This window comes from Brachypodium distachyon, chromosome 4 (genome assembly GCF_000005505.3).
Source record: "Brachypodium distachyon strain Bd21 chromosome 4, Brachypodium_distachyon_v3.0, whole genome shotgun sequence".
NCBI classification, from domain to species: Eukaryota; Viridiplantae; Streptophyta; class Magnoliopsida; order Poales; family Poaceae; genus Brachypodium; species Brachypodium distachyon.
The window spans coordinates 14,770,326-14,784,774 of NC_016134.3; the positions used below are offsets into that span (position 1 = coordinate 14,770,326).

The 14,449-nt window shown below is 44.4% G+C and overlaps 2 protein-coding genes across 3 annotated transcripts; both read right to left on the reverse strand.

The window, feature by feature from the left end:
* Nucleotides 1-846: 846 nt before the first annotated feature.
* On the reverse strand, nucleotides 847-5,488 carry LOC100843298 (mannose-6-phosphate isomerase 1). The gene is made up of 4 exons (XM_003577337.4): nucleotides 4,780-5,488; nucleotides 3,348-3,560; nucleotides 1,856-2,122; nucleotides 847-1,500 (listed from the first exon to the last, which is right to left on the reverse strand). Exons 1-4 carry the CDS (start codon nucleotides 5,359-5,361, stop codon nucleotides 1,180-1,182), a joined length of 1,383 nt encoding a protein of 460 aa, XP_003577385.1. The 5' UTR covers nucleotides 5,362-5,488; the 3' UTR covers nucleotides 847-1,179.
* A 3,279-nt stretch (nucleotides 5,489-8,767) lies between these two features.
* Nucleotides 8,768-14,035, reverse strand: LOC100843600. 2 transcript variants are annotated; one of them, XR_732217.3, is made up of 9 exons: nucleotides 13,800-14,035; nucleotides 12,899-13,192; nucleotides 11,253-11,324; nucleotides 10,270-10,334; nucleotides 9,996-10,152; nucleotides 9,654-9,734; nucleotides 9,477-9,566; nucleotides 9,138-9,335; nucleotides 8,768-9,057 (listed from the first exon to the last, which is right to left on the reverse strand). XR_732217.3 is itself a non-coding variant. In XM_003577338.4 (8 exons), exons 2-8 carry the CDS (start codon nucleotides 13,139-13,141, stop codon nucleotides 9,192-9,194), a joined length of 852 nt encoding a protein of 283 aa, XP_003577386.1. In that variant the 5' UTR covers nucleotides 13,142-13,192; nucleotides 13,800-14,035; the 3' UTR covers nucleotides 8,768-9,191. The 2 variants fall into 2 exon arrangements, 1 of the variants encoding a protein (XP_003577386.1); XM_003577338.4 differs by having other exon boundaries at nucleotides 8,768-9,335.
* Between the last annotated feature and the right edge of the window lie 414 nt (nucleotides 14,036-14,449).

The following is a 14,449-nucleotide window of genomic DNA, read 5'->3' on the forward strand; positions in this document are numbered from 1 at the left end:
TTATCTCGAAGTTGGTGTTTCTTAGACCAACACTCTACCCATGCAAACCCACCCTGGTTGCGTCGAGAATACACGCTTAATATCATATATATTGCATTATTTCTACAAAACTCCATCAATGAACACTCAGCGTGTGCCGCCCGGGCAGTGGCCACTAGCGCAGCGCACGAAGGGTATACGATCACTATGTACCATGACATTGCACCTTACTCGGAGCCTCCCTTGAGCCGTTGGAACTGCGTTGTGACAGTGCTCGAGCCTGTCTTGAGCTGCAGAAACTACATGTGGCTTAACCATTCCTCTTTGTCTTGCTAGTTTATGAACCTTATGCAATGAGATCTGCTTATTTTGTTAGCCTCCATATTTATGGATCTTATGCAATGAATTTTTTGACACAACTCCACCATTAATGGGCTTGATTTCAACTATCCAAGGCGCTTTGCAGTGCACCCCAAAATCTTCCATTCTCTACCCCTTTTCTTTAGCAACAGTGTTCTCTCAGCTTGCTCCAACATCTTACTATCCATCTCCAACATCTTACTATCCATCTTGCTATCCTACTTTCCCTGTTCTCACGCTTTTCTTTAGCGACGGTGCTCTCTCAGCATGCTCCAACATCTTACTATCCTATTTTCCCCGTTCTCAAGACCAATCTTTTCCTATCTACAAATTTGTCTAGTCTTGTTTAAAGATGCTTCTCAGTCTCTTTTTATGACCAATCTTTTCCTATCTACAAATTTGTCTAGCTTGATCCTTTTTCCATGCAAGTTGTGCATGAATCAGGACAGAGTCCTCTCATGGAGCGAATACATGCATGCCACATTGTGGCAACAACAAAGAAAAAGCAAGAGAAGCCTTCAATCTTTGTTGCAAAGTAACCTCATCTTTTCCAATTTCCATGTATATAAATAGTTGAAGCTCAACTACAGACTGCATCACCCCAGCTTATTGAACACCAAAGGCCTTTGGATACAAAAACAGGATTAAGATATGAACGAATGGGCTTAACTTTCGATTTGCCTATACACTATGATAACCTTGGCTAACTAACCATACAACAGGTACGGTGTTCTCAGGTATGTGTGTAAAGCCGGCATTGCTGTGGTATTACAACAGTAGACGTTCTTGCAACACCCCCTGACCCTCCCTTGGCCATTTCGCTTTGCAGGGTTATCCATATCAACAGAAGAACCTGCTGTTTACTCCAGCTCTGTACAGCTGCAAGCAACCGGGACCAGAAGCCTGGAGCTTGACCTCGGTGCGTGCTGGCACGAAGAAAACATCCCCTACATTTGCTTTTCCTCCATCAGCCATGCCATCAGCCTCGATCTCACCTTCTCCGGTCATGACGAGAAAGATCGATGGGCCGGGCACTGCTTGTGTGGTAACCGACTTGCCATGTGGTAGCAAGTAGCGATCAACTTCAAACTCATCAAAAGGGGGCGTGTAACGTGTTACATACGGCTGTACAGGAACTCCTCGTAGAATTTCTGGGAACATCTGCATGTACAAGATCAAATGTTCGTTACTTTAGATAATTGAGCATACTGTTGTAGGGAATATTTAAACTACATATAAAAGCATCATGGGCATGTTGGATATTCTAACTAAAGTTTGCTGTTGTGATCAAACTCCACATGTTTTGAAGAATCACTTGTTAGCAATGCAACCAATTAGAGTTAAACCTGTAGCAAGATCAATGAGAAACACTATTGACTGTCAATAGATGATGCCAAGCTGCATGCTAACAAGAATAGACAAATATGCCAGATAAAAAAAAAAGCTGCCTGCCAAAAGAATTGAGATTATAAACAGGACACTGATGTTGGTAATTAAATGAACGAGAAAAACGAACCTGATTGTATGTCAGCATGGAACAAAGAGTTTGGACATCTTTGTACTTAGGAGTCAGACCAGCACGAATAACATTGTCTGAGGTTGCCATACATTCCACACACTCTCCTGAGAGATATGCATGTGGTTCATTAGCTCCTATATAAAGTGCTTCACCAGGGCTCAGCTTGACATAATTAAAGAAAAATGCCGATAAAACGCCAACATCTCCTGGGTACTGCTGTTCCAGTGATAAAATTAGTTGCTCCTTCTCCGTTAAGGTTCGAATCTGAAAGGAATAAAACAATATCAGTACAAACAGCTTGAATTACAGAATATCAGGTTTACCAAAACATATGCATAACCTTTTTCCTTAGAAGAGGCAATAACTGCACAAAACTATTTCACATGGTGCTGATCCTGACTCAAGTAACACGAGATGGGAAGTGGAGGGAAAATAAACCAGTGAGCTATTGTTAATAGAATGAAGACAACAGTAGCCTAAACAGACCGTGTACTTACACTAGATTTCTGATTATCTAATGGCTTCATGCAGAATAAAATTTACTAACATATTCCAATTAGGATCATTCCTTCACAGGAAAAAAAAAGTGCATCTTATTGGATCTGTTGTGATTTTGGAATGCCTCTTTTGTGGCTACAACCAAACCATAGTTGCTACCCAGTTGGATCTGTTGTCTCTCTTATTGGATCTTCACATCCATTGCCTACCAAACCTAACATTCCCAGATCTTTTTTAGTTGCAACAAATGGTGATTCAGTGTCCACGTTTTCAAACATAGGTCATAGAACAAGGTCAATGTTTCCCCAGAGAAGTATAAAACATCTATTGTAATTGAGTGGTTCAATAAACATCGACACTTTACATTCCTTCAGCTCATCGAAATGTTACTCTGAAGCAGCACATGAAATTCCTGTTTGCTTATTGTATACTGTATAGTTTATTTGCCAACAGTTTGAATTTCACAAGCACCAACTTTAAATTCAGTAGATCAGTCATATATTCGCTAATCTTTTTATACTATTATACAGCTCTTCAGGAACCCCCTTTTTTAGACAGGCGAACCTTTTTTATACACAGGAATTTTTAAGAACCAGGAATACAGAAAAACACTAACAAACATAATCAAGGCATTCTAACAGCTTATGCAGATGTGCAGGAACCGTTAAGAACCAGGGACGCACCAAAACACTGACTAACGAGGCAATCTACCAGCATATCACAGTGTGTATTCTCTTGTAGGTCTTACTAATCTACCACATCGATGGCCTACTGGATGCTCAGGTAGGAAGCTCTCACAACTGTGCTTTTTCTAAACAGAAAGAAAATGGAAGTGCTTCCATGATAAGCTACATAATGGACATAACAAGTTGCACTAACTAGAGATTAGGAAATTTATAGACATTGACATCAACCTCCCAGTAAACGGAAACTATAGGTGATTCAAATAAACATTAACTGTCTACAATAGTAATTCGTAGAGAATTTTTACCTTACTCTCCCCATTCAGGCGAATCTTTAGTTTGGAAATTGCTTCAGAAACTGCTTCTTTAGTTGTTCCCATTAACTTAGTAAATGCTGATTGCAGATGTGACCTTACTCCAATACCTCCATCATGCTCTTTGGCAGTCATAAGCTTCACAGCATCTTCTTTATTAACTAACATCCGAACCTCAGGTACAGTCCTCAGAACAATTTTGAGTTCCTGGGCACAGTATGAAAAGGTCAGTACATAATTCTAAACGGTTGATGCTTAGTTGTAGATAGTTCCAAGAGGTCAGAGTTACTATATAGTTCACGGTTTCAATAATCGAGTGTTTTCACTCTCTCAAACAGCTTGCATCCTCTTTGGAAAGAATAAACTGATTCCACTAGAATTTGCAGTTTTCACAAGGAGAGAAACTTTACTAGTCCTACAAAACTATATAGTTGTTCCAAAATGAATATAGTAAAAAATTCTCTGTTCCGTACTTCCCAACATAAAACACAATCTTTCCCGACGTTCATATCAATCATCAGTTCTTTAGATGTATTAACCAGAAAGAATCTAAACTTCACCGAAACATTTTACAGGAGTCCAATAATTATCTTATTAAATTCTTATTTATCCATCAATTGAGCAATAGAAAAACTATTGTGGCATAGGCAAAACTAGTCATAACAGACACCAGGCTGCGCCCATGGCAAGGCGGCTTTCGCTATCCACAAAATGCATGCCACCTACCTAACCAGCAAACTTTTCCTAGCCCATCGCTGGACGTGATTTGGACAGAATGTGTGAATGGGACCAATGATTAAGATGCCAACGGCATTGGGGGATATCCAGAACAACTTGCTCGGCGGCATCACTGTTTGTGGAACACAGGAGTACAGGACCACATTACCAAATAAAAGGCCAGTGATTTGCCAGCAAGTGCTTGCTCTGTTTTTTAAATCTCCCCCTCTGACAATATTTCCAAAAACTGAACAGCAACTGCTCACATAAATGCAGATGGTACTTGGCAAACAATTAATTATCGATCGATCGTTGGGTTGTCAGTGAGCAATTAACGTTAATCTATAGTTATTACAAATCTCAATTATTACTATCCAAATCGTTAGCAGCAAGATCCCCACCACACTTGGCATTTTGACATTACTCAGCAAACCCCCACCAACCCATCAGGAATCGTATATGGAATCTGCTTGCCACGTCGAATAAAACAATCAACGTACCGAATTTCCCTAATTAACTAACTCGACGGATCAGCTGACCTGCTAACAATCCCAGGTCAAACCACGCAACCAACACATCGGAACCATCTCGGCGCAAAAAGGAAAATTAATCTAACGTTTATTCAGCAGCACTACGTGCACACAACAGCATAGGCATAGCAGAAGGTGCGCATCCACGCGGGGAACAGGGAATGCAGGGCGTCACGCACCTGGACGCTGACGAAGCCGCAGAGGGCGCGGAACTCGGTGACGGCGACGGCCATCTCGGGCTTGTGGTTGGCGTCGCGGTACGTGGCGGGGCGCAGCGCGTGGAGCGCCCTGGCGAGCTCCCTGTCCGGGTGCGCCTGTATGGAGAGCGGCTTGGCCACGGACAGCACCTTGAATAGGAACGGCAGGTCGCCGCCCCAGCGCGCGGCCACGGCGCGGCCAAGGAGCGCCGCGGGGCTGCGAGCCAGCCACTCCCTCAGCGAAACCCCACCGCCGCCGCCGTCGGCCAGCGAGGACGGGGCGGCGGGGTGGGTGCCCATCCAGAGCTCGGCGCAGGGGCGGCCCGATTCCGTCTCGCCGGCGAGGCGCGCGACGAGGGAGGCCTCCCCGCGGGTGCCCCACTCGTAGTGCTGCACGGCGCCGCAGACGCGCAGGGCGGCCCTCGGGGGAGAGGCGCAGGGCTCCGGGTCGCAGTCCTCGCGGTCGGCGGGGAGGAGGAGCCCCAGCCCGCCCATGGCGCCTAACCCTAGCCCGAGGCCCAGCCCCATTTGGGCGGAGGACGTGGCGGTGGACGAGGACGCCATCGCGGCGGCGGCGGAAGCGAAGGCGTCGTCGTCGGGGAGGAGGAGGAGGGCTTGGTCTGCGCTGGTGGTGCGGCTCGAGTGGTGGCAGTGCCCCGCGGTTGGGTTTTATGGAGGGAAGCGCGAATGGAAGCGGTGAGGGGAAGAAGACGAAGAGGAGGGGCGACAGCTATCGGTGCGATCGGAAGCGGTCAGAGGTTGCCATACCGCGTCGGTTAACTGGATTTTCTGGGTCCGCATGTCAGTTGGGGGCTGTTTCTGACGGGTGGGTCCGATTGGAGAAAATTGCAGGGAAGGGCCTCGCCAGGTTCGGAATTCGTGGGTGGCAGCTCGCAGTTGGCCACGGCCGCTAGACTGTTTTGCCACCACAAGTATTCGCCAGGACACTTTTTTTTTGTCAAATTTTCAAAAAGGTACCACATTTTGGTCCATACTATATATGGACAAAAGCTATGGTATGGAGATGTAGATATGTTGTTTGTGCATGCGATGGATCTCAGCCTCATAAACACAACCATATGATCCATTGCTATATTTTGTTTGATACCCTTGTCTGGTAAAGGTGGAGAGGGTCGCCAAAATCGTAGTAAATGTCTGCCAATTTATGTCTAATGCAAATGTGAAAATGTTGTTAATTAAAGGGTACTCTGGCCACCTAATAGCATATAATCGTTGTCTCGATAAAAAACTGAGAGAAGAGCAAATGAAGTCGGTAAATGTTTATGTGACGAGATAACCAGCAAAAAGGAAAGTGGCTTTACAAACTACCTCGACCATCTAACAGAGGTTGATTCGTAATTTTATAGATAACAATTGTCAAACGATGGTGACTCGGAAATCACAGTCTTGATCAACAGTATATGGAATCGGAATATTGCACGGAAGATACACGTTTATATGTGGAGAAAAAGTAGCTGGCTCAATGATCTTGATACTCATACACCCACTTGCCTTTTTTTGCGGGGACCACCCACTTGCTTTATGTGTATATATATTTGTATCGCCAATGGAACAAAGAAAAATGGTGAAAGGAACTCTCTCATTCCTAAACATGAGAAGTCCAAATTTTATCCTAAGTCAAACTTCTTAAATTTTGTGCAAACTTATATGAAAAATCTACCAACATCTGCAATTCTGAATAAGTTTTTTTAATCCATCATGATATACATTTTCATAATATACTTATCTAACATTGTAGATGTTAGCATGCTTTTCTATATAAACTAGGTCAAAGTTTGAAAAGTTTGGCTTAATACATACAAAGTTAGGCATTCATTCTTATATCTAGAGAAGCAATTTGTATATCGCTGGGATGACACATCCATAATCACCATCTCAACAAACCAACGAGATGCCAAGGAAAGTGATGCAAGTCAGCGAATAATTAGCTGTCAAAATATAGTTGCAGATAAGCACTGATGAGATAGCAGCCTTGCTAACTCATGTGTCAGATGACAACGATGGAGAAACCACTTGACTGACACCCTCCATGGTTCGTAGCCGCCCCCAATCAATCAATCAACTAGCCGCCGATGCATAAGCAAGGAATCATCAAACAAAGTATTGCACGAGAGATTCTCCTCGACTCCTCGTTGATTTGAATCTAAAGAAAAGTACTCCTCGTGGATGTGCACTGAACATCGTCATTGGCTTAGCAAGTCAGAGGATGTTAACAATCACGCCAAGCCCAGAAAAATAATCCAGCCACTGTCAAGATGTACGATCTTCGCAGATATAGTACACTATTTTGTAACATCGAGATTCGCGCAAATTGTACCACTAGCAAAGCAAGGGGAGCTTCCCTTTTCTCGACTTCCACGAGGGTTTACCCGTAACAAAACTGCAAGAACCGACGCTACAAGACCAGACCAGAAAATTCATCGTCACTGCCAGGCGGGTCCCACGGAACCTGCCGTATAGGAGTTTAGCGGGCCTTTGCACTTTTTGTTCGGTCCGTCTGACCCGCCGCGATCCCGGGAGGGAGCTTGTGCCACGCGGACTGCGTGGGAGCCAGTGGGCAGGATCGACGGCTTTTGTGGTCGCGGTGACGTGGACGTGGGCGTAACGTACGGCCGGGATGGGACGGGGGCGACGTGGCCGGGCGTGCGTCGAGGGGGACACGGCCCGTGCGTCCGGGCAGCACGTAGGCCGGAAAAAACGTGCGGCTTTTCTTTCCTGAGGAAGTCGCGAAGGCGAGGCGTGGGACGCGCGGGCTCAGATCAGATCAGATCTGGGCTGATCGTGATCGGATCGGGGTGTTCCGGTTACCTCCCTTGTTTGGACCAAGGCCGGTGAGGCTACCGCCAGCCACTGGAAGTGGTTGGGGAGCGATCCGTTCCGTGCTGTGGAGTTCCTGCCTGAGGCGGCAGGAAGCCAGGAACTCGTGGGCTGGCGACGTGTCTAGTTTGCGCTGTTGTCAGTCTGAGCGTCAGACTGCTTCCGTTCAGAGATTCTTGCTGTCTACTTGTCTTGTTGGCTATTGGCTGTGGGACACGCTGGGGACGTGAATCCGTCGGCGTGCCCTGCGGGGACGAACTGGTTGAACACTTGAACAGCCTCGAAACCATTGGCATTGAAACTCTGTACCTTACATTTCAAACCGAGAAGCTTGGTGCTCGTATTGCTCACAAGCGGATACGAGGGTGTTTATTATACTACTCTTTCGTCCTAAAATAACTGTGAATTTGTATAGATGTTATACAAATGCAAAATAACTGGAGTAGTAAAACTCCTCGGTGTAGAATTTGCATGATAGAAATTGTTGATGCTCATTTATGGCCATGCCATGAATTTTGGAGTACTGCCTAGAAAGGATATTCTAAACCCCACTGTACCAGTGTACATTAGCACCACGTGAAACTTGCAGCACGGGACCACGAATTGTTCTCGGGTGGGATGGTTTGGCCACGAGGGCACGAGGGGAAGACTTACACTCGGTTCAAAGTCATGTCATCTACTCCATTCATGTCAGAGCATCTATATTTAGTTTATAGTTAAACCTGAATTTACGGACAACACACATGTTCCTCATACAAACAGGCCTTTAAATGTGTACTACTCCGTACTACTATTCGGTAGACAGATAAGCATGTGGTGCTGAAAATAATAAATCAAATTGCACTGCCACCACCATTCATTTGGAGCTCTGCGCACAGGGAAAGCTTGTCAGCCGGCGACTAGGTGTATGTTGGCTTGATGTGTGAGTGCAGTTTATCTTTTATCCAGGAGACGGGGGAAGGCAGCATCGAAAATTTGGAACCGTAGTCACAAATACTTTTGGTGAAACACGCGTGAGGACTTCATGGAACTTTTTTTTTTTAGAAACTATGAGGACTTCCTGGAAATAAGTAAACTCCTGATGTGCCCCCAACACACTACTTGTACGGCACATACTCTAACCCTTGCAATGTGCGACAAACATTTCATAGTTCAGTGCCTCAAAAAACATTTCCTAGTTCAGCATCCATCGATTACATATCTACCACACAATAAGAACTTCGAATGTCTTTCCTTTTAATTGCACCTCAGGACTGCACAGCACAATGTAACACTAAACATAGGTTGCACCGACACTGTAAAGATAAAAGTAATAGACATCAAATTTACATTAAACTAATTCTTGAATTACACTTGGAGAAATACAGCTTCAGTCGCATTGCTCGAGACGAGTAAGACAGACCTCGTTACAAGGTTTTCCACCTGGCCACAGGAAGCGAAATCAGCTTCCTAGCGTTCCTGACGAGCCAGTAACCAACAACAAAACGGGCATCCAGACCTACCTCTTCTGCGTGCATGTGTACCGGTGCTCAAGTGGAACTACTGAGTCCTTTTAACTATCGCTGCTCCTGCTGCTGCTGCTGCTGTGGCTCATGCTGCGGAGTGGTAGGTGAGTCTGGAGCGATGGTGAACTGAAGGGCACGGCCCTGGGCTGATTGCAGGATGAATGCTACCTCTGCTGCCGCAATTGAGGCCGCTTCCTGCAAGGAAGAACCACACAAGGTCAGATGCTTCTGAACAGTTACAAAGGTACAATCTAGTCATATAAGGATTCAAATAAAAGGTTCATATGAAACTGATGGTGATAGATGTCACCCTTTGAGATTGGATGAAGAAAATACCTCTCTCTGTCGCCGGCGATGCAAAATACTGAAGATCCATGCCATGATGTAGCATGGCAGCAGAAATCCAGCAGCTCGGAGAAGAAAGAGCTGAAACAAATGAGATTGGATGGTTCGGTCAACTGGAGCACTGAGTCGCTAATATCAAAAGAAAAATAAACATGACACGTGACTCACCGAAAACATTGTAGAAGCATCATCATCTCCTTCATTGTCTGAGATTGACAATGCATGCCTCAGAAGCAACAGTGCCATTAGCTGTAAAAGATGTAACGGTTTTTAGACATTTTATCTTGAGAATACCCGAAATATGATGATATTTTGCCAAAATGGAAGAAGAGTGAAGCAAGCAGGCTTGAATAGAAAGATAGGCTCGTTTCCATACGTGTACATCATGTAATCAGCTAAAAGCACTGTCACCCCACGCATAAACAAAACTGTGTGGGAATTGCAAGATATCCACAAGCACTGTCATTAATTTGTGCAAGAGTCAGGACAATAGAGCCCAGAAGTACTTACAATGAGCGCGGCAGAACGGCAAAATGCAGCACCATTAGCGTCGGTACCACCATATTCATCATACTCTGCTTCAAGAAGACGACGCTGTGCAGCTGCTACAGCAAGAATTCTTGGGTCACGCAAATCCAGAGGAGTTCCAGTAATGGTCCAATCACCACTGCAAATCGATAGTCTTGACTTAGATATATTCTAACATCTCATACACTTGAATACAATACATTGAAAAGGCCAATTGGTTAGTTGAATAAAAACAAGTAACAATAAATAAACTTGCCTTATATCTATGGCCGTCTCATCTGGTTGAACACGGGGTGGTGCTGTATACCCAGGCTTATATTGCTGCAGGATACCATCAAAGCCTTGAATTAACAATAAACAGAAAGTGGAAAGGCAGAACAATTCTACAGAATCAGATAATTAATCTACAAAAAAATAAGTAGAACCCTATCTAGAACACTTGAAAAGACTTTCTTTGTGATTTCTCATTATTTACATAGTAATTACTGGCAGAAGTTTGAAAAGACAGACTTAAATAGGCATTCATGCAGAGGATTTTAGTAATATCATTGGTGCACTCTAAACAAGAAAAACTGGAAAAGAAGCAGTTAACATCATTATAAAAATTGTTTAAATTATGAACTCTCTTTCTATGAAAAACATGTCAACATCATCCAAATTGTTTAAATTAAACAATATGGTTATTTTGCCCTCTTCCAACAAAACAATCACACATGGCAGTAACACAATAAGTGCACATGACGGACTGAGGTTGCTTTGGAAACAAAATGGTAATTTTGCCCTCTCCCCAGAAAAGAAACACACATGGCAGCAACACATCTAGTGCAACTCTAGGTCCACCACTATTGAGGTCCACAACATAGCAAGTGCAGATTAAGGACTGAGGCTACTTTGGAATTATGGTGGATTCTCATAATCCTGTTTGCGCCACCTGCTTTTGCATATTTTATTGTCTGAGTAACCAACTTTTTCCAGGTTCCGTGTATATTGTTCCACAGCAGATTATAAAATAATTTCAGCATAACACAGTTCAGCAACCACAAATTGAGCAGAGACACAGTTTTAGGTGGAGACACACAAGGTATGACCGTCCATGTAGTGAGTATTAAGAATAAAAAGGTAAGGTTGCAATTTTGGATGCATGTACATCGACATGACAACATAGTACTATCCTAGATTTGGATCAATATGAAATGCAACATGTATATTAGAATGAACTGGAGAAAAAAATTTACCAACCTCATGGCAAATTTCACACATGATGTCTCCTTTCTCATTGCACCAGCGTTGCACACATGCTCTGTGCGCATACTGTACATATAAAGTTAAAGTGTCAATTGTAGAAATTTTATAGATAAAATAAAATTACCTTACATGATATACATCAATAACTCAAAAACTAGCTTTTCTTAATATCATGTACAGCTGTGCAAGTGCAACATAACAACATGATTGCACAATGAAGTGGTAGGAGTTAATCAACTATATAGACCCATAAGAAAAGACCACACGCTTCGGCAGTTCTGATGTCAATCATCATTATATTATATAGAAAGAGATACAATTTAATTGTGACTTCAAAAACACTAGAGAATGGGCCTGCCCTGTAAATCCATTACATCAAATTTTCAAATAACTGAATTGTATGACATGTATAGTTACATAAAAGCTGAATTGAGTCATTTATCTCACAATTGTCTGTTGGCGATGTGACAGAAATGTAACACTACTACACAACTCAATGCTGAAAACGTGAATGATCTGAAAGATTGAGAGCCCAACCAAGAGGAAAAGAAGCATCCAGTATACAGCAATATGTTATAGCCTTATATGTATGGGAAGTGCTGAGACAAATGATTTGAGTGGACCTGAATGCTACCACTAGTGATAAAAATCACTTCTGTTCAATGGATTGATCTAACTGGGATCAGCCGCACTAGTAGAAGCTATGCATCATTAAGATTTAAAATGACCGAAGTGAAACAACCAGATTTATTATTGGTGTATAAGATTATCAATTGTGGCATGGTGGATTGGTGGTGACCAAAATTAGTGGCCAAGGCAATATAGAGCAGCATATTGGCGACTGCACTCTTGGCTGAGTTTTCGTTTTCCTTTTTACTAGAGAAGACTTACATAGCATGTCCCTTAATAATGTATAACAATGCTAAATCAACTTCATTTTGTTAAGTGTTCTCCACGAGAGATTGTGGCAATCACACCTGTCCTATGATATCATAATATTGGTTCTTTGTTGAAAGCTAGATGACAGCCATAAATCTGGACATGGCAGCAAAATCCATGAAGACACACACAAGTGTGCTTAGTGGAACAAACATTACATTACATGGCCAGATGGCCCGATTGTCCATAATTATAGGATGAGTCAAACTTTTTATACACACAGCATGTTTCAAGTTACAGTCTTCCAAAGGTGGATGGTTGTCCTCAGGTAAACTCTAAACTATTGTTTTCATAGTTATAGGAGACAATATATTCCCATGTGACACAATCCTAACATACACACAAAGGTTACTGCATACTACTTCACTCAAAACATGAGAGAATCCATAAGACCATAATATGGTGAATTGGTGAGTCAAACTTAATATACACACAAGGGTTATCAGAAATGATGAATCAGTTTTGTGAACTAGATCGATTGACTTATCTAAAATGATAACTTCATCAGATGATTGGTTCATATTTTGTAGAACATACCACGTGTAAATGGAAACGACTAACACATGCTGAAGTAAAAAGATGGAACTAACGTCCCCAACTACATGTGCACTGCACAAACACAACAAAATGCCTAATAATAATTCCAGGAGCATAAGAACTTGATGTGAGATTCAGAAATAATATTAGAATAGGAGCCACACCTTCAAGCTGCCATTGCAATTACACGGCTTCTCAAGGTTCTTGACGCTGTCCTCCTCCTGGCATATGCGGCACTCCGCAGCCTGGATGAGTGGCTCGTCCTCCCCACCATCCTCATCGACCAAATCCACAACCGCTGACGAAGCCACCAGCGCAGCAGTCACAGCCTCAGATGGCTTCTCAGCAATGCCACCATCCTTGCCGTTTGCTGAACCGTCCACATTCACCACAACATGGTCGCCCATCCAAAATCTCTCACCTGCACCCTCCTTAATCCCCCTTGAGAAATCAAACTCCTGGAACAATTGAAACACAACGATCAGATACTTGCTGAGCGCAATTGCAAGCTACAGGCAGGGCAAGTATTGAAGCGAAGGAATACATCACAGAGACCAATATAGGGTAGGCAGCAGGGGTGGTGACCAGTGCCTAAAAATGGAGAAAACTCGAGGCGAATGGTAGAGGAATCCCCCAGGAAAACCCAGTCAGTTTACTGCAAATTAGGCCACACTAAAGTCCATCAACCAAACCCTACCTCCGGGCTCCGCCATCGTCTACCCCTTGTAACCTCCCTCCAACCCTATCCCCCAAGTTCCGTGGAGCTAACAAAGGAACCGCATAGAGCAACCCCGATTTCGGGCGGACTGCACAAGGGACGAACGAAGGCGACGGCGCTAGCGAACCGGAGCCACGGCCGACCGACGGAGTCACGGATGGGGATACCCGCAGCGGACGATTCGTCTGGTAAGAGGTCATGAGCGGCGCTCGCTCGCTCGCCAGAACCCCCAACGACGACCACCAAATCAACCGCAGGAGGAGGCGCCCGCCCACCCACCGAACCGCAACCGCCAGCCGCCGCGGGAGGCCAGAGGAAAGGGGAAAAGGGATCGGAGGAGCACGCACCTTGCCGGCGGCGACGAGGAAGACGACGACTCTTCCGCTCTCTTCTTCTCTTCCCGTCGGTGAAGTCCACGAAAAACTTTCCTCCCCTCCTCTCGATCTCCAAGCCCTTCGGTTTGGTCGTCTAAAACAACACGCGATTTTCCCTTTCCCTTTTTTCTTCCCTTCGGGTTCGTGTAGACAAGGAAAGGGGGAGGGAGAGGAGCCGAAGAAGAAGTCAAGACATGGAAGCTCGTGGTAAACTAAACTGGAGTAAAATAAAAATAGACGAAAAGATATTAAAATAATAATAAAGCGAACGGCCGACGAGGTGGCCGAGGTAGCGCACGCAACGGTCAGATGCGGCCGGCACGTCGACGCGGGTTTGGTGGTGCACGTCCGATGGCGATCGGATGGCTGCGGTGTTTGCTTGTTGTTGACGGCTAACGCCACTGCTCCCGTCACAGTTGACGGTGCTAGCCAGCAGCAGTATTGCTGTCTGCTCCTTGTTTTCTTCTCCCATTGCGTATGGCTAGCCGCCGGGGACTAGTATTTCGCTTCTTTGTCCTTTGCCGTTGGGAATTTCTGGGCATTGGGCGAGGACCGTGGACAGCGATGGAGCAAGAAATTGAACAAAGAGGGATGATTGGACTTAAAGGGGGGCAAAATTAGTG